This window comes from Perca fluviatilis, chromosome 4 (genome assembly GCF_010015445.1).
Source record: "Perca fluviatilis chromosome 4, GENO_Pfluv_1.0, whole genome shotgun sequence".
In the NCBI taxonomy this organism is placed as follows: Eukaryota; Metazoa; Chordata; class Actinopteri; order Perciformes; family Percidae; genus Perca; species Perca fluviatilis.
The window spans coordinates 29,638,104-29,658,958 of record NC_053115.1 but is presented as its reverse complement, the minus strand read 5'-3'; the positions used below and the strand labels follow the sequence as shown (position 1 = coordinate 29,658,958).

Genomic DNA, 20,855 nt, shown 5'->3' with positions numbered 1-20,855 from the left:
CTCATGAGCTTCACGCGTTTTACATATGAAAGCTTATCATAAAGTAAGCAGTTAGTAACTCCAGCTGTCAGATACATGTGTAGTAACAGTACTACAGTAAATGAGTTCATTTCATTTCAAGCTATGATGAAAGTGTGTCAGACGCACAACACATCAACAACAAAACCGTTGGTGTGTAGCACACGTCAGACATGTACTGTATGTGTGTGTGTGCTGAGGATACACACCAGGAAGTGAAACCGGAAACATCAGCGTCTGATTGGCTGGCCGGGACACACAGACCTGCCTAGTTCGGGTTAGGTAACAGCACAGTGACGCTGAACCCGTCCGTTAAACACAAGCCTTCTTTCTTTTCCTTCCTGTCTTCACCCTCCAATGAACAAAAATGCAGCCGTATGTTCACTCTGATTCAGGAGCGGCTCTCCTGGCTGCAAAAGTCTCACTAAAACTAAAATTCTGGTTTTTGGAGAGAATTTTGTTGGAGGAATTTTTGATTAGAAGTGACACAAATCAGCTTATTCTGAGGCTCCATTGTTGGATGGCTGGATAGAGAGTACATTACACCCCCCAAAGACAAGACTTAACATGCAACAAAACACTGTAAAGTCATTCCTCTGACGTAGTTTGGTTTGGAGGTGCTTAATTTGGGTTTCTGTTCTCTTTTTCACTCGACAGATAAAAGTACAGCGCTAATAGTCTCTTTTTCCTCCTCCGTGTATGATGTTACTCACATGTTTCAGTGGGAAATTAAACAATTTGCAAGGACTGTCACACACGCGCACACAGACGCACGCACACACAGTAATCCCTTAACTAAACATAAACCTGTTTCTTATCATAACTCTTTAACAAAGTCTGAATCTTCAAACAGCCCTTTGAAGAAGGGACAAAATGTCCACATCTTCCAATTTACCAAAACTTCTCTCATTTTCCCAAAAAGACCCCACTTTAAAAAAAAAAAGAGAAAGTCCTCAGTTTCTAACTTATTTCAGAAATGTCTTCAGTCTAAACAATTCAACCATGGATGTATTATATTAACCAGTTTAAACTCAAACTGGTCCTCACAAAGAACAGAAGAACAAAGGGCAGAGAGAGAGAGAGAGAGAGAGAGAGAGAGAGAGAGAGAGAGAGGGTTACTTGTTAGTTCCTGGTTTTTTCTTTAGAGTTTGTTCATGTAAAGGTTAAAGTTTACTGCAGATATCTTCCTCAGCAGTTTTTATATGAAGCTGAATTCAGAATTCTTCACATAAAACTGCCAAAACTCAAACTTATTCGACTTTTTAAATGACTGTGGAGTCACATTGTGAGATACTTGAATCATTCTTAAATTGAAGTCTGTTTATATTTAACTCCCAACAGGAGAGCAGTGGTGCAGTTCAACAGAGTGGAGAAATGACTCTGACACCCCCTTCTGGTGGAAACCGCCACAGAGGAGCAACCACAGGCCTTGTTTCCTGACGTTTAAACACTATCTGATCAGAAATCAGTGCAAGGCTGTCAGTATTAGAAAATAAACAGAATTTCGCTTTTAGGGAAATGAATGAAACAGAAGAAAAACATGTCCGTTTGAATTAAAGGACGAATTCAACATGACTGAAGCTGCAGATTCACATTTTTAAAATCGTATTTTAGATGAAGCCAGATCACTTCAGACCGTCCATACCTTCAGTGATCTGAAATCTTTATAGGTGCAAATAAATATTATCTTAATTGTCCTAATGACCCGGTCTAACGATACCAGAATATATCGAGACACATCAACAAACACGGATGTAATGTTCATCAGAAACAGCCGTTTTATTACAATGTTAATGTAATGTTCATTAGAAACTCACACTGTGCAGCCAAACATAGTTCAAACTGACAGAACTTTATTTTAAATTCTTGTGGAGATCTCAAAGTTTCCACGCATGTGATGCAGCAGGCGTGTAGAATATTTCTATTTGAGGGAAAGGTGTCCTGGGTTTGAATATTTCACTCAAGTGTTAACATCAAACAGCTTCAGTAAAGAGTTGGAACATCATCATGATACACAATATACAGTATATAATACTGTCAGACTGCATTTCAACCTTAAACCTACTTAAAGTGGAACTTAAGGGAAACTGGGTGTTAAGGAGTGAACAGTCTGACAACCCATCCAGATGGTGAGATATCCTACAGCAGGCCAGAACGCACCCCATCACGAGCTTTGGGTGTCGGACGATACAGATTACTGATTCTATACTAGGGCTGCAAAATTAACCGCTATTGGACTAGTGCAATATTCAAATTGGGGGCACAATATTTGTAAAAGGCAAACGATGTGTCAACCCATTCTGAATGTAAGTATTGTGGTGCTGCAGAGACGTCCTAGCATACCAATCGTATCCTACAGACTAAAGAAAACATCTTTGTTTGGTACAGATCCTCGCAAAATAAAAACAAAAACAAAAAAATCACACTATAATATTTTTCAATGAAAATGAATGATACCAAAAGTATTATAAAATAATCGCAATTAGATATTTTCCTGATATCGTGCATGGGTTTATTTCATAAGCTCACTGTGTGGAAGTGACTGGGATCATTCTTTTACAGTTTGTGTAAAAGGTGCTTACACACTAGGCAGACCGCAAAGCCCTAGTGGCGATGATGGCCCACTGTGGCGTTGCCTGGGTTTTGGCCAAAAAGTTGCGCTTAACACCGCAAAGACTACAATCGACGGCCAACTAGTACATCCGTTCCGTGCCTGCGTGAGAGGAAGTAACTCTCCATGCCAGCAGGCGGCGTTCATTCAAAAAGGGGAACCAGATATACAAACCGTTCCTATGATACATACAATGAATGAATGAATGAATGAATGAATCAATCAATCAATCAGCAGAGGCAGCCCAGAGCCTACTACGGTCTCTGTGCTTCACTCCCCGCCGGGACGACAGCGGCCATCGGGGGATAACTACCAATGGCTGATGGTAACATCAGGCTTGACTCAAACATTGCTTTCCTAGCTTTGTAAAACAAAATCTAAGAAACAAATACAGCTATGAATGTACTGATTTGTTATTTATTATTGAAATAATAAATCGTGCACGGTGCACCAGCAACTTGGTGAACAATCGTCAAAATTAACAGGAATTACAATTTTTGTGTAAACCTTTTAAATGCAGCAACAGATTGATCAAAACTTTAACAGGAATTTAAATTCCAGTATATAATATATATATATATAGAATATAAACATAGAATTTAATAGATCAGCCCCATTGTCACCGGCACCAATCCGGCTATTTGAGTCAGTATCGGCACGATATCAGTATCGGATCCGTGCATCCCTATTGGCAATTTTACATATTGTCTAATATCAGAAGAAGTCAATTCTACATTAAAGTTAATGGTTCCGCCTTTTCTGACCACTGTAAAAAAAAAAATAATAATAATAATAAATAAAATAATAAACTCAGTTTAATGAGTCACTTTTAAGTTGTTAAGACTTCTTCTGATGTCAGATCCTTTCCTAAAATATTTGTTTGGGACAGAGGAGGAAAACAAAATTTAAATAGCAATTACATTCAGTAACATTTGATGATGATGATGATGATGATGATGATAAAATGTATCAATGGAGAGTATTCCTTACGCTCACAACATTAGTTAATTAGTCAGTCAACAACAAAATATGTTTTAAAATCCATTTCTGGTGCAGCCTGTGAAAAAACTGAAAACACCCCTCTTCTTTTATGTTGTTACTCACTTTTCAACTCAGCGCGGTTCTCCAGCAGCGATGGACCAGCTGACCGATATCACCGAGCATCGTGGCTCTTTCTGTAAACGTCCTGTCATGTCCGAATAAAGCCGTAATGAACGTTTAACTGTCTGACTGACAAAAAGCGGTTACTCCAACAGATAGTCCATGAAGCCAGGTCTAAAAACAGGCTTTATCGTATCAGTCCACTCTCCTGTTCTTTGTCTTCCCCCTCTGCATCCCTCTTCTTCTTCTCCTCCTCCTCCTCCTCCTTCTCCTCCTGTCTCATCCTCTCCTGCTCTTTCTCCAGCTCCTGCTGTTCTTTGATGTCTGCCTCCTTCAGTTTCACCTCCACGTCCTCAGGAATCTCCACCTCCAACAGGTTCTCCATCCCCTGCTCCGGCTCGTCTCCTATCAGCACCTGGAGGGAGACCGAGGGTCCACTACATGACGTATGCGTACAGTTGCCAGTTTATTAGGTACACCTAGTTAAAGCAGTCTAATCCAACAGCCCTGCGACAAATCCTACACTCATGAGTTTTTGTTTAAACTTTTTTCGCGTTGATTGAGACCATCTTTGGAGTAGGTAGTTTGTTACATTTTCAGTTGAGCAACTAATCCATTAAAAAAGGTGCAGACTTGAAGATTTGAAGTCAACACCCGAACAAATACCCCCCTCCCGTCAGTACATTTACCATCCCTCCCGCTCCCTCTCTCTTTATACATCCATGGCCGTTCTACTGTCCTGGGCACGAGCACCAAAGTATGTCAGCTTTTTCTGACATACTTTCAGGGCTCCCATGGGGTATGAGTATATGGTGTTGTTACTGACCTCTTACACGTGACTCTGAAACATTTTATTCACCTATTATTGTTGCTCTCATTATTATTGTTTATTTTGTCTTGTTTTTATTTCTTCTCTTCTCTTCCTTATGTATCTATTGTAATTGCCATATTTGTTCTTACGTTCACCCGCATTCAATCATTCATTTAGCTACTGTGTGTATAGTCTCGCATTGCCTGAACTCCGACAGCGCCGTGGAGTAAGGTCTGGCTACATTACAGATACAGTATCTGCACATTTACACTGTTATACAAGCTGTACACTTAATACTTTACATTGTAGCAAAGTGTAATTTCTTCGGTGTTGTCCCATTAAAAGATATAATGAAATATTTACTAAAATGTGAGGGGTGTACTCACTTTTGTGAAATACTGTATATTCGGGGATATAGGAAACGCTTTGGGTTGTTTGCATTTTTTGAAACCATTCGCAATAGTCTTGGGAGGCGTTAAGCTCAGGACGCGACGGTGGCTCTGCAAAATAGTCTCAGGAAGGAACTTGTTTTGGTGGAACAATTGCACCCCGCGAAAGAAAATGCCACATACAATATTAAATGAAGTTAACTGTTCACACAATACAGTAACTAAGTGAGCTATTTAAATTAGCTGGATACATGGTTAAACGTAATTTGCTCTTACCAGTGTATCGCTGTGTGTATAGTCCCACCAATCAGTCCCGAAACGTCCCAGTTAGAGAGGAAATACCTTAAACATATGCTCTGTAAATCTTTATACTCATTCCCCGAAAGAACCAAGCAGGACTGTCTTGTTGCACGATCCAAATTTTCTTCAAAAAGCGCCATTTTCAGTGTGTGGCTTGCTAGCTCAAAGTTTGTTGTGGTTTCCCGTGGCCAAGAGATTTTAAGAATGGCAACACACAGAGAGTGGAAGGTGAAGGGCAAAGCCTTTATCCTGGAAATGTACTTCATATTGGTTTGCTTAAGACTAGTGTGTCTAAAACATATTTCTTTGCTTAAAGCTGTGGTTTGTTTTTAGTGTCGTTGGGCAGAATAATTCCATAATAATCTTTTGGCATTTTGTAATTCAAGTGGTCTGAAAAAACTAGACTTCTACACCTCCTCTGGGCTCTGTTTTCAGGCTTTGGTAAATCTAGCCGTGATGGGAGACTTTGGCCAATCACAGGTCATTTCAGGGGCTGTATTGGCGACAGAGAAGGTAGAGGTCTCACTCAAATCCTGGCGTTAGTTTGCTTTCTAGCCACTCCAGCTTTAATGGCACGTCGGGGTGGGTGGGAGAGGAAGTTTGTTTGTTCCTGATATCTGCCACTGTAAGAGCATTTACATTGTGCAATGTTTTTGGGATAAAAAGTATTAAAAAGATTTTTGAAAAGAAATACACCTGTGCTTTTCCTGACATGTCTACATGTCTGCCGTGACGAAGGTCTTTTGTTGTGCTCGACACCCATTTTTATTCCCGATTCAGGACATTATCGGGCTGAAAGCAGCTCGACTCAAATGCTCCGTTCTGGCTGATTGGGGGTTGATCAAGCTGCTCATGTGAGTCCTTCATTCATTCGTTGACAAAACGGATCATGGTTTCATTCTTCTGTTTACTGTGTGTGTATTAAACTTAAAAAAAGGGTGCGTTTCTGTTTTCAGTTTGGAGTCAAGAACCAGCACCAGAAAATATTCTGTGTGATCAATGCACTTTGTCCGTTTCCTGTATTAGATTGACAGCAGCAGCATATTATTGGATTTATTAATTTTTGTTTTATTTAACTTTTTTTCCAAGACACAAAAAACAAATTTTTTATATATATTTTAATTTTATAGTCCAAAATATGATTGGATTGTTTAAGTGGAAGGTAGCTTAAAATACAAATTGCCCAACCTTTAACAGGTAAAGCACAAAGACTCACATTTAAAGAGAGTATTCATTATTGGGTGGTTAGTATTCTAGTTACTGTATGTGGCAGTTAAAAACCTTGAAGATTTGTTTAATGATTCGATCTCGCCTACCTCGACCAGTTTCTCACAGGCTGCTGTGACGTGGACGTCCTTCTCCCAGCGGTGGAACTCTCTCATGATGTAATAAACGTTCTTCTCTTTCAGTGTGTTCCGGCCGGCTCCGGTGGCTGTCAGCTGCAAAAGAGGCAAACGGTAAAGAGCTGAACATGAAAACATGAGTGTATGTGTGTGTCCCTGTTGTGTCGTACCAGTAAAAGGGTTTCCAGCAGCATCTTTCTGATGTCGGGGTCTTCTTCCCTCTTCTTGTCCTCGGGGAGGTACTGCAGGTCCACAGGGAGACCTGAACATCACATCAACTTCTGTTAGTCAGAACAAGCGGGTCTCAATACTTTCTGACTTCCCTGCCCACTCAGCCCCAAGCCCATTGGTTCTTCCTGAAGACATAAATCTCTATAAAGATTCACATATATATACAGTGCCTTGCGAAAGTATTCGGCCCCCTTGAACTTTTCGACCTTTTGCCACATTTCAGGCCTCAAACATAAAGATATAAAACTGTAATTTTTTGTGAAGAATCAACAACAAGTGGGACACAATCATGAAGTGGAACGAAATTTATTGGATATTTCAAACCTTTTAAACAAATAAAAAACTGAAATATTGGGCGTGCAAAATTATTCAGCCCCCTTAAGTTAATACTTTGTAGCGCCACCTTTTGCTGTGATTACAGCTGTAAGTCGCTTGGGGTATGTCTCTATCAGTTTTGCACATCGACAGACTGACATTTTTGCCCATTCCTCCTTGCAAAACAGCTTGAGCTCAGTGAGGTTGGATGGAGAGCGTTTGTGAACAGCAGTTTTCAGTTCTTTCCACAGATTCTCGATTGGATTCAGGTCTGGACTTTGACTTGGTCATTCTAACACCTGGATATGTTTATTTGTGAACCATTCCATTGTAGATTTTGCTTTATGTTTTGGATCATTGTCTTGTTGGAAGACAAATCTCCGTCCCAGTCTCAGGTCTTTTGCAGACTCCATCAGGTTTTCTTCCAGAATGGTCCTGTATTTGGCTCCATCCATCTTCCCATCAATTTTAACCATCTTCCCTGTCCCTGCTGAAGAAAAGCAGGCCCAAACCATGATGCTGCCACCACCATGTTTGACAGTGGGGATGGTGTGTTCAGGGTGATGAGCTGTGTTGCTTTACGCCAAACATAACGTTTTGCATTGTTGCCAAAAAGTTTGATTTTGGTTTCATCTGACCACAGCACCTTCTTCCACATGTTTGGTGTGTCTCCTAGGTGGCTTTTGGCAAACTTTAAACGACACTTTTTATGGATATCTTTAAGAAATGGCTTTCTTCTTGCCACTCTTCCATAAAGGCCAGATTTGTGCAGTATACGACTGATTGTTGTCCTATGGACAGAGTCTCCCGCCTCAGCTGTAGATCTCTGCAGTTCATCCAGAGTGATCATGGGCCTCTTGGCTGCATCTCTGATCAGTCTTCTCATTGTATGAGCTGAAAGTTTAGAGGGACGGCCGGGCTTCCGTAGATTTGTAGTGGTCTGATACTCCTTCCATTTCAATATTATCGCTTGCACAGTGCTCCTTGGGATGTTTAAAGCTTGGGAAATCTTTTTGTATCCAAATCCGGCTTTAAACTTCTCCACAACAGTATCTCGGACCTGCCTGGTGTGTTCCTTGTTCTTCATGATGCTCTCGCTTTACGCACGGACCTCTGAGACTATCACAGAGCAGGTGCATTTATACGGAGACTTGATTACACACAGCTGGATTCTATTTATCATCATTAGTCATTTAGGTCAACATTGGATCATTCAGAGATCCTCACTGAACTTCTGGAGAGAGTTTGCTGCACTGAAAGTAAAGGGGCTGAATAATTTTGCACGCCCACTTTTTCAGTTTTTTATTTGTAAAAAAAGTTTGAAATAGCCAATGAATTTCGTTCCACTTCATAATTGGGACCCACTTGTTGTTGATTCTTCACAAAAAATTACAGTTTTATATCTTTATGTTTGAGGCCTGAAATGTGGCAAAAGGTCGAAACGTTCAAGGGGGCCGAATACTTTCGCAAGGCACTGTATATACACTGTAGTTTAAATAAAAAAATAAATAAAAAAAAGTCTCAGTAGTTTCCTATAGCAGCTGGCCACTGTAGTTTCTAACAAATGTTACTCAAACAGGAGGAAATAGTGCATTTATTGGGGGACTATTTTCAGCAGTGGATTAATCCACATTCGGTGCTCTAGTGAGTATTTCCAGCAGCAGTACAGTGGATGTAGGGTTGAGTCAAAATAACATAAACTGTGTTTGTTTGTGTTAATGAAAGTCAGTCAGTGCAGTGTGGCCCACTGATGTGTTTTTAACAGTTTTTTGGACAACAATGAAGCTCTACAGGCTTTGATAGACACATAATACTAGTTAGTGGATCAATTCATTGTTGCTTTTGGTCTACACGTGGCATTTGTTGACATAAATAAATACAGACAATATACCTTAATGTTTTGTTTTTTCAAAGATTTTTTTGTGTGGCTTTTTCTGCCTTTAAAAGGCCCCAAAAGGCCTCAAAAATTTCACTTTATGAGGTTTTTTAACATTAATATGAGTTCCCCCAGCCTGCCTATGGTCCCCCAGTGGCTAGAAATGGCGATAGGTGTAAACCGAGCCCTGGGTATCCTGCTCTGCCTTTGAGAAAATGAAAGCTCAGATGAGCCGTTTTGGAATCTTGCTTGTTATGAGGTCATAACAAGCAAGGTTACCTCCCCTTTCTCTGCTTTGCCCGCCCAGAGAATTTGGCCAACCCATGAGAGAGAGACATCATGGCTTTCAAATGAGAAAAGTGGCAGTTGGTCAAGGCCACACCCCACCCTCCACCTTGCCCCCCCCCCTCTCCTCCTCAATAGCTTCAGACACAGAAATGGCACATCCTAAGGAAAGCTCATTGTGGGACTGGCTCTAGTGGCTGTAATTCTGCTCCAAGGCTGAATTTCGGGAAAGAGACTTCAGATACAGTATTAGGGGACCACTAAGGTCTATATAAAAGCATCCAAAGAGCACCATGTCATGGGACCTTTAATTGATAGGACAGCTAGGCGAGAAAGGGGAGAGAGAGGGGGAAGACATGCAGGAAATCGTCTCCGGTTGGACTCGAACCCTGGACCTCTGCGTTGAGGCACAACTCCTCATTTCCGCCGGTTGCGGAACAGCTGCGGAACGGCTCCTTGCTCTGCCGTCCGTCAATACCCACTAGGTCCGGATTTGTTGCGGAACGGCTGTGGCCATGACCGACAGCCGAAGTCACGAGGACTCACGAGATCTCGCGAATTCACGTAGAATAGAACCACAAAACCAACAACAACCAGAGGAGTAGAGGGGAAACGACTCTGTGCTGTGTTTTCAAGGTGCAGTGCAGGGAAATATGATCCGCCGTGAGCACGGTGTATTTTATTTTGAAAATGAACCGGATGTTTTATTTTGTTTCTGTGCTCGACTTCCTGTCCCGCACAATCTGAATTGTGCTGAATTGCTGCGGCAAAATAGAAGCTTTGCCTATCTGCTCCAGAGGGCTGCGGACCGCCGGAGCTGGGACGCAGTCGGAACGCAGCCGTTCTGCAGTCAGTGGAAACACACACGTTGACTTTAATGGAAACCCAATGACGCCGCCACCGTTCCGGAGCGGATCCGCAGACGTTCCGCAACCGATGGAAATCAGGAGTAAGCCTCTAAGTATACGTGTACCTGCTCTACCCACTGAGCCAACCCGGCCACAATATACCTTATCTTTTAAGGTAAGATACACTGAATTGACTAAAACAGTTTAGGAATTAGAAACACACACTCACCCTCATTTTCTTTCTCCGTCAGCTCTTCTGGACCGGCCAGCGGCAGCAGGAGGAAGGGCAGGATGTCCACAGCGTCGCTTAGCAACCACTCATGATGGGCTGGACAGATTGAGCGGAGGTTTGAAATCAGATGACTTGAAGTACTGTTGCACTACAGCAGAGATGCTTACAAGTCTCGGAGCTAGAGTCCAAGTCAAGTCTCAAGTCTTTAGTTGTATGAAGTTTTTGAAGCCGGAGCTTATGATGAACGGCACATCAGCTGCCGGTGCGGTCGACATGTTTGTTGTCCTCTCTCACGTGTGGCCGCGCGCAAAAGATACGTTAGATATCACCAGAGGTGGATAGAGTAGCCAAAAATTGTACTCAAGTAAAAGTACTGTTACTTCAGAATAATATGACTCAAGTAAAAGTAAAAAGTAGTCATCCAAATAATTACTTGAGTAAGAGTAAAAAAGTACTCGGTGAAAAAGCTACTCAAGTTCTGAGTAACTGTTGAGTAACGTCTGATTTATTTTTTAACATAAGCATTCAATTAGACGGACAAAAATGCTAAATAATCATCTTTAGGCAAATTATAGTTCATCCAATCAATAAAATAAATAAAAATTTATTAATTACAAAATAGCATAAATTAAAATAATCCAGGTAAATTCAAGTACTTAAAAAATAAAATCCATAAAATAATACATAAAAATAAATAAGCACAAGTAACACAAATTTCCAAACCTACTTTTTTTTACCAGTATCTGCAGGCAGAACTAGAACAAGGTAATGGAGCTGCTCTTTGGCACTTTTACTAAGGTAACCATGCTTTCATTATGAGGCCAGAGGCCTGTACTATGAAGCAAGATTTGGGGTTAACGAGGTAACTTCAGGTTCAACCCAGGGTTTTCTTTATCACGAAGGTGGATCACTTGATACCGGGTTCAATCGCCGTGGTAACTCATGCTTGACGCCTAACCTGGTCGGGAGCAGGTTATGTTGGAGATCAGAGATCAACCGGTGTAAAAGCACCGCCTACTGACCAATCAATAGGCCTACTCGATTGATAACGGCGTCACCGTTCTTATAGAAGATCAGGCGGAGCTCGGTGCGGAGAGAGAGAGAGAGAGAGAGAGAGAGAGAGAGAGAGAGAGAGAGAGAGAGAGAGACGGGGGAAGAGTGCGCTCATTTAGAGACCGACAACGCCGCAAACATTCCCTGATGGGTATATTTATGAAATATATAGATTTGAATGGGAGGGAATTACATATTGGCTATTTCTCTGCTTCTTGAGCCAATGCGCACAGCGGTTTGAATTATTTTTTTTTATATTTTTTATTTGCTCTCACGATCGCTTCCACTGGCAGGATTGCAACTGAAATAATAGGCTAATTACGGCAGTTTATGAAAGGACAAGTGTAATTATGGTCAGATCTTGGTCCTGACTGATGGGGAAGTGATATTGATAAGCGTTGATTTACGCATCAGCGTCGCCTATTTTTTGTTGCCAGCTGACGAGACTGCACAACTACGTTTGATTGGTGAAACACAGTCACGTACGTGGTAGAGCCTTTGGCGGAAGTCTCTCTCTCTTTCTTTCAAAATAAAACATTAAAATGAGGCGTACGCGGGGGGGAATACAAACAATGACGCGTAGAATACCAAAGAGGTAAAAAGAAAAGTAACGAGCTCATTGTAGCCTAATGTAGCGGAGTAAGAGTACAGTTTCTTCTTCACAAATCTACTCAAGTAAAAGTAAAAAGTATAGTGATTTAAAACTCCTCCTAGAAGTATAATTTTTTCAAAAACTTACTCAAGTAAATGTAACGGAGTAAATGTAACAGAGTAAATGTAACTCGTTACTACCCACCTCTGGATATCACGTAGGTAGGGTATAAGTTACGCAGAGAGGGGAATAACATTCAGCTTCCTAAAAATAAAGATTGTTCACAAGTCCCGCACCTGGAGTCCGAGTGGCTTTTGAGGACGAGTCTCGAGTCAAGTCTGAAGTCACTGTGTGTGCGACTTAAGTGTGACTCAAGTCCGAGTCTCAAACTCGAGTCCCCATCTCTGGAGATCAGTGACGACGTGACAGGTTTTTATAAAAGACATTGCTGAATACCTGGTGTAGCATCTCTCACATTATTTATTCTTTCTGTCTAATTACTATGATTATAACAGTCAGTCAGAGGATCAGATTTGTAGGATTTCAGTCACCTGAGCTGGTGTTATCCCAGGGGAGAGACCCTCATGTAGACTACCTATGCGTATTAAAGTGACAGATGCATCTTGCAAGAATGCATCGTATTTCAGGCCGTCTTGGATGCTTCTTGGATGCATTTTCGCTGTTTTTATATCAGATAGCTATCAGAGCTGCCCAATTCGCCTAAAGTAAATAAGGTCTCTGTGTGTCTTACCGTGGTCAAAGCAACAGTTGCGCAGGGTCCCTACGACTCCACCCCTCCTCACCGCTGATGCCTGGTACTGAGTGAAGGGAAGCAACCTCTGGATTACACACCTGACACAGACACACACACACACACAAAGAATATAAGAGGTGTAATGGCATGTGTTTCGGTCCTCAAGCTGCTTTCTTCGATTCAGTGTGTCCTATGGACCAAATATTATCACTGATAAGACATACGCTCGCATTGAAGCAGCATGTTAGTGGATTAGCTTCAGTCCTCCGTCTGTGTCTGCACATGATGCATTCAGGCACTGTACTTAGTGTTGGTCACCTGCGTTTTGTCAGAGCACGGAGCCCAACACACAATCACCTTAGTTATAGATGTACAAATGAGATAAAGAAAGAAAACCGACTTTTTATATATATATGTATAGCAAACGCAAAAGAAATACCAGCGCTCATAACAGCTTCAGAATGTGATACAAGATTTTGTATCTCATTTGTTATTATTAAATTGATGTATTTCATCACTTGCAAAAAAACAACAACAACATGATATCGTCAAAAACGACATTTTTAAAACATTCTGTTGTCGTGTGAGCGGCCCCTAAAAGGCTTTCAAGTTACACTTGCTTAGCATCCCAAATGACAAATCTGATAAATGTTTTGCTCGTTGGGAGAAGCAGCCCCTGGGCTGGGGAAGTCCATACTCCACACATTAGCTTCTCAAGCCCTGTAAGCTAGTTTAGCTGGCTGAAGGCTTGCTATCCCTGACGGTGACGTTTGCCCGGTAGAATGGAGAAATTGACACGAGGTTGAGCGCTAACTTCGTTCTACACCAGCCACTGCTGCAAAAAAAGGGTTCGATATCAGTATTGAAAAATTCCAAAAACTGGTAGACGCAGATATTCCCTCTGTCTGACCATCGGTTCTTATCCTGCTGTGTAATCAGTCACCTGTCCTTGTCCATAATGTAGTTTCTGGCCTCGGGCAGCTGTGTCAGGTTGGACAGCAGAGGACTCAGGTAGTTGAAATTAGCCTTCTTGTTGTAACCTTCAGTGCAGAAGATCTCCACCAGCTGAGCCAGACCAACCTCCTCCTCCTGGAGGACCTGAAACAGCAAAGCAAACACTTCATCTCCCATGATCCAGCACTTTGAGCAGGGCTCCGCCCCCGCTCTGATGGCCCTGTATGGGACCAGCAGCTCACTGAAATGTGGGGCAGTCAAGCTGGGACGCTGGGACCCACCTGGAACACGGTCTTGCAGGTCTTCACATGGCGGGTCAGGTTGGACAGGATGGTGCAGATCTGATCAGAGAACAGGTACTCTGGATCCAGAACCCTTTTCAACAACACCGGAAGAACCTTGACTTCGGCCAGCAAAACCTGGGCGAGACACAACCAAGAACACGTCTAACATGTTTGTCTTCAAAGAATAAAACCGACACTGAATCCACAACATCTCCGAGGGCTGAACGGTTTCTTTTTGTTGGGTTGTATTTGTCAAATGTCCATCAGGACAACAGCCTTCCACGGGACAGTTGAGTTATTTATTACTAATTCATTAATAAGAGTTACTTTAGACCGGATTCTGCTGATCGATCAAGACTGATCACCTGGTGCAGAGTCTCATCGGCTGACAGGTTGATGAAGATGTGGTAACAGTCCTTCACGATAGCAATAGAGGGGTCGGACGTCAGAGCAAACAGGGCCACAAGTAAGTCCGATTTAGAGCGGAGGAAGCGGCAGCCATCCCTGAAAAAAAGAGAGAGAGAGAGAGAGAGAGAGAGAGAGAGAGAGAGAGAGAGAGTTACTGGAAATCTGCTGGTCGGAAATCACAGACCTATAACAGCTTCATCGTTTTATCTACTCGGGGTGTTCCTGCTTCCATTGAGATTTTACTTTTCTTTTTCATATGTAGCGTGAATGACAACAGGATTATGTTGTTTTTTCTTCAACTCACTCAGAACTCAATTCTGGTAAGACTCAAGATGACGGTAATGAAAATCTGAGGACAGGAAGTCCACTTTACAACCCCCTGAACTCCCAGTGCCCTGAGATCTCTGCCACACATTTTCCTTCAGACATTCCTTTGTTCTCTCTTTTCACCCGTGGGCCCATGTGAGCTCGAACTTAGACGGATCCCTGACGACGGCATGGCGCACCGAACAGACTTGGGTCACTGACCTCGCCAGACTGTCCGACGGCCGATAATCGGGTTGGTGTGTCAGCGCCTTAAAGTATATTAGGCCACTGTACACAGTAAGGATGTCCCGATCATCTTTTTTGGCCCCCAATCCCGATACTTACATTTGCCTAGATAATAGAGCTGCACACAGTTTTATTGTTTACAGTTTACAAACTAATTAAGTAAATAATGTAACTAAAAACGTGTCTTCTGTTAATAGATTTAACTTGGGGCTGCTAACAATTCTGTAAAACTCACATAGTGAACTCGCCGTATTCCGTTGCTTGCTTAGTTTTTACATGCCGTATCAAATTGGTGGTATTGAACGCAGCTCTATTGCTACTGCCTTGCGAAACGATTGTATTGCAGATATATTTCAAGTGGATGTTTTTGCCGTTGAAAATAAAAAAAAAACTTTCTAGTTGAAAATACTTCCACAATGCTGACATCTTAGCCATGTTAATGAGTAATGACAAGCTGGGCTCCAGACTAACTTTTTGCCTTGGTCGCACTGGTGCACCTAACTTTTTTTTTTATAGGTGCACCAGCACAAAATTTAGGTGCACCCAAATTTTTCCTTGCGTCGCCTTTAATGCCACAATTTCAAGGTCACCTTTTTATCACACTCCATATACATTCATATATATATTATGTCAATTATTTTAAACAAGAATAAGGAGTTGGTACATTTTTTTTTTTTTATTTGAAGCACAATTATACTGTACTCAAAGTCTTATAGCAGGTCCCCCCTTGCTGTCAAATGCCCCTCAGATGGCAAACACCTGTAATTTGGCCTTCTTCCCCTTTGGCCTTGGCTAAACCAGCTTGCCACACTCCCTAGCATCGAAATTCTCCAAGCTGGGCCCCTCCACACCGATCCTTATCAGATCTTCCACTAGTCCAGGACTAAAAATAATATCTCTGCATTTTTCGGCTGAATGGCGATACACAATATATATCTCTATATTATTTACAAAGTGGGCTAAATGTTCAGTTTTAAGTCAAAGCCACTTTTCACAAGCTCTTTTATTAAAACAGTAAAATAAAATGCAAAGACAGGGTTTCCTTCCCAATTTGAAAATATAGAGCTGCAACACTGTATGTAAATTATATATCTCTGAGAAAGCTCCTTCACTTGTTTTCAATAAACAGACCCGGATTGCCCAGTAGCTCATATAGGGAGAGAGGGGGAGCGCGATGGACTGAAGCTACTCACAGAGTGACGGCTGACTCATTATGAACGGGTCCTGCACGGGTCGAATGCGGGTCAGCGGCGTTACACACGTCTTGTGTAGGCTATGAAATGTCTGTATCGTCCCTGGCTGCGCAGCATTTTTATGAACTATGATAATGTGGCCATGGGTCAGATCTTTCGCCCAGATCCAGCAGGAGCCGTCTTACACGCCATTATTCAACCAACTGAAGTTAGTTCCATTCAATAACTTCTTCTGTGTTTTTTGCCGTGGCCGCCGCAATAACAGATAGTTACCAGCGGAAACACTGGTACCAATACAGGTTTCCCTCTCATACTTAACAATATACAGCTGTGTTAACAACAATTAAAACTGTAGACAAATGTCAGCATGTGACAGCGCTGTGTCTCTCCATGAGCCGCTTTCCGATGTTGCAGGTGAGCCGGCCCGTGTGTAAATGTAAATAGACTGTTTTTATATAGCGCTACTCTATAACGACTACTCAAAGCGCTTTAACATAGTACAGGAACCATTCACCATTCACACACATTCATACACTGTGGCTGCCGTACAAGGTGCCACCTGCTCATCAGATAAACACTCACACACATTTACACACCGATGGCGCAGCATAGGGGGCAACTCGGGGTTCAGTGTCTTGCCCAAGGACACTTCGGCGTAGAAGTCCACTTTACTGGCAGGACCAGGGATCGAACCACCAACCTTCCGATTGGCAGGTGACCTCTCTACCACTTAGCCACAGCCGCCCCTGTGTGAGTGAATGGGGGCGGGGCTGCGCGGAGGACAGATCCAAACACAGGCACGGCTTTACAGAAGGAATGGGTCATGTAATGCAACATTAAACATATCGATATAAACGACATCGCTTTGTTTGTGGAGAGGCAGTGGATGCGAGGACGTTAGGTGCACCGGTGCAACCTAGGAAAAATCTTAGTCGCACCCTTACAAATTTTGGTCGCATTTGCGACCAAATTGGTGGCACTCTAGAGCCCTGTGCCAAGTTACGTTCTGCCGCAAATTGTGCTCAGCTGACGTAGATGATGGAGTAAGGTGATCGGGTGATCCCCGATCGGTTAAAAAAATGTCCGTAACGATACTATGCGATGTGGATCGTGACATCCCTAGACAGAATTATGGACTTGTAGCAAACATTCAGATAATTAGACTGAATCAAGTTGTGGTCTAACAGTTTTTCTCTTTGACCAAGAGTGGTGCCCCAATCTTATTTCTTAAATATTTTTTAAACAACTGTTGCTGATAGCCACAGTAAAGTGCAGGCATTCTACGATAAAAACAATACATGAACTATCAGACCATTTATCCTACATGTCAAGTCTCACATTTTACCTGACTAAAACCTACATTGTAGGCTTGATGGTGTTTTTTGCCCCCAACGGCTCCTTCCAGGCAGCGCTGCGACCGCTGCCTTCAAGGCACCTAACCCTAACCCTCACCAGTGCCTAATCCTAGTGCCTAGAGCCATTGGGGGCAAAAAACACAGTTAAACACATTGTAGTGCCTTTGATCATCATTTGTGATGTGAAAAAACGCATCTGTAATGTGCTTCCTGCTCATAGTTTAGTAATGAAATCCTAACACACTGTGGAGCAACTCTCCTGTCAGCCAGAGTGTTTATCACAGTGGACGGCAGTGGATGAGGGAGGCACCATCAGTGTCGGCTTCAGGATTAGTTTAGCATTTGTCGGAGCGGTGAGCAGAAACCGGTCACATTATAATAAAAAGCTGCATTATTGATGCTATCATCATCATCATCATCATCATCATCATCATCATCATCAGCCTCTTACCTGTGTCCAGACATCCCCAGGATGTAGCCTGTGGTGTGACCTTTGACATCAGGACGTGTATCGGGGGTTAGGAAGGAGAGCAGCTCTGCAGCCTCAGAATCACTCAACATCTTCTAACAGTATCTGACAGACAGCAATTAAAAAAAACACAATCAGCCATCAGCTTAAACAACACAGTACAGTATACGGTCCTGCATTTATTACTTTAGTAAAAGTACAGAAGTTGCTTGTAACAACATGTGTACATGTGTAAATGTACAGTATCAAAAGTAAAAGTACTCATTCTGCGGAAAAATGGCTTCTGTGACTTGACACATGATCTATTATTGAGGTGAAGCTAGTTTTAACTACAGTTACTGAAATGAAAGATTAGATTAGAGGGGAAATGTCTCTTTTGGTGGAACTGCTAACAACTCATCTGCCAGAAGTCCCAACTAGAACTGTATTTTTTTTTTTGTGAGGGGTCACAAGCCAAATCGTTTGGGAACACCTTTTTTCATCTTTAACAATGTGTTGTATTGTCATCGTTGAATCCAGCTGTCAGATAAATGTAGTGGAGACTTCATTCTTATGATTGTTGTGAGACTTTATAACACAAGTTTACAGCCGGTGTAATAATGTACTATGCAGGTAGAGAATCTATATTAAATGTTTATGATTATTAAAATATATTATTATATATATCATATACTTTTGCACACCCTGCCCAAACCGTACAGCCCCATCTTCCCCTTTCTATAAACACTTACATTGCACATATCATGGGCATTGTTTACTTTAGCATATGATACGTCAGAATCCGAAAATGATTTATTGTCAAGTAAGTAACACTTACAAGAAATTTGGCTTGGTTCTTGGTGCATACATAAACATATTATAAGCATTAATATGAAACAAAAAAAACAATAATAAATACAGAAACAAACATGTACAAATAGTTTAACAAGGTTTGCTGCCATGTTGGATGCATACAGCGTTAGCTACAGCAGCTGAAGTTAAAATTACTATTTGACCTTCTTTTCAGACATGAGGTCTAAGTTTCCACAGTTTGACAAAAAGTGTGTGCTGAACTCTTGAACGCTGAGTGACATGCACTTTTCTGTTTTTCAGAAAATTGCCACCTGACAGGGAAAGAGCGTAACGTACTTTGGCAATAAACCGTTTTCTGATTCTGATATAAAATGATATACCTTTAACGAGCTAGCTGTATGACCTGTCCAGTTTTCATATCGCAGTTTTATCTCGTTTATATTCCTCTACATACATTAGACAACATGTGTATACTCACAGTGCGGATACATGTGGACGCCACAGAGAAAAACGCCTCATTTTTTTCCGGGTTATCTTCCTCCTTCTCTCTTTTTCCAGGAGTTTGAAAGGTACTAAATGGACGCTACTGCCCTCTAGTGTTCGCTCCATGTGGCGCTCTCCGGATTGAAATCCACAGCCGGATCTCGTAGTAGCTGGATAATATCCCAAACTTTACTTTAAGGACATGTTGTACTTTATGTGACAGAAACTAAGATAATGGGAATTCTATCAATGTTATTTTAATTTTGAGTCCCATAATGCATAATGTCTGTCTCATTGCAAAATGTCCATATGTACATTTGCCTTTAGGCTACTGTTAACTATTTTATTATTTTCACTGTTTACTGTTTTTCTACTGTATAGCCTACGTGTTTATTATTATATCTTGCATTATTTACTGACGCCTCTTGTTTTTGCACAATCCCCTTTGCTGCTGTATCACAGCAAATTCCCCCGTTGTGGGACTAAGAAAGGATTAATATAGTATTGTGAAATATTATAGTAAAATGTTCTGATTGATTGTTGGTGGCAATTGCCATGTGCAGCAATCACAATGGATGAAGAAGAACAGGACAAGCCAGTCAACTCAACCAGAGACGGTTTAGAAATTGGTAGTAGTAGCCTAATAGACAGTGGTGTAGTCTAACGTATTATACTCTACCGTATATATATATATATATATATATATATATATATATATATATATATATATATATATATATATATATATATAAGGGAAGGGAGGGGCATATCATAGTGTCTATCAGGTTTTGAGGGTCAGCAACTTCATTTGTGTTGCATTTGGATAAGCTTTAATGCACCAATTTACGGTGGAAATAGGCTACCTTTATTTAGCCTATGTGAAGAAAAAGAACACAGATGACAATTCACAATATATCCAAAATATAATGGAAAGTGTGTTGTTACGTGTCATTGGGCATTTTTAAGTGGGTAGGAAATCCTGGAGCTTTCTTAGTGGGTATACACTGCGTATATACCTGGGTATCCCGTAGACTACTGTTATGTTTAAAAAAGTTAAAATCATGCTTATGTTTTGAAAACAATGTACTTTTGGTTATATGCAGCTTGCAGGTAAATCTAATCAAGTAACTACACTAATCAGCATTTGTCTGGCTCACACCTTCTCTAGCTTCTAGAGAATCAGAAGAGGTCATATCAGTCATTTAGCATACAGGAGAAAGCTCCTTGTCTCCACACATGGAGATCTATTGTATCTGTTTTGGGGAAGCCACCCCCTGTTGGGCCAAACTGGGTTAGAACAAAGGAAATGCATATTTCTGTAGAATCAACACTACCATGATAAACAACCTTAGTCTGTGACCTGAAATTCAGAGGTGTGTCCTTATCCTGAGAGACAGGAATAAATGTGGGAGCAGGAGAAAGATTCGGGGCTTCAATCTGGGACCCCGCAAGGGGAGCATTTTGAAGACCGTTGTTTACAGTGTATTGTTTTGTCATGTCGCATGGCTGCTAACTGTGACCCGACAGGGGGAGCGTGTTTTGCAGTCTGCTGCTGGCAGTGTTTTATGTTTCGTGTTTTATGTTTGATTGTGTTTTGACTGTCGTG

General features: G+C 41.6%; 1 protein-coding gene across 2 annotated transcripts; it reads right to left on the bottom strand.

Moving 5' to 3' along the window:
* Positions 1-1,773: 1,773 nt before the first annotated feature.
* hgh1 (HGH1 homolog (S. cerevisiae)) lies at positions 1,774-19,353 on the bottom strand. Of its 2 annotated transcripts, none has more exons than XM_039798802.1 (10): positions 19,245-19,353; positions 17,957-18,079; positions 14,363-14,501; positions 13,995-14,132; positions 13,703-13,857; positions 12,757-12,857; positions 10,358-10,456; positions 6,744-6,835; positions 6,547-6,669; positions 1,774-4,145 (listed from the first exon to the last, which is right to left on the bottom strand). In XM_039798802.1, the coding sequence occupies exons 2-10, from the start codon at positions 18,064-18,066 to the stop codon at positions 3,918-3,920; spliced, it is 1,185 nt and encodes a 394-aa protein (XP_039654736.1). In that variant the 5' UTR covers positions 18,067-18,079; positions 19,245-19,353; the 3' UTR covers positions 1,774-3,917. The 2 variants fall into 2 exon arrangements, with proteins under 2 accessions (XP_039654736.1, XP_039654738.1); XM_039798804.1 differs by having other exon boundaries at positions 19,147-19,258.
* Positions 19,354-20,855: the final 1,502 nt, after the last annotated feature.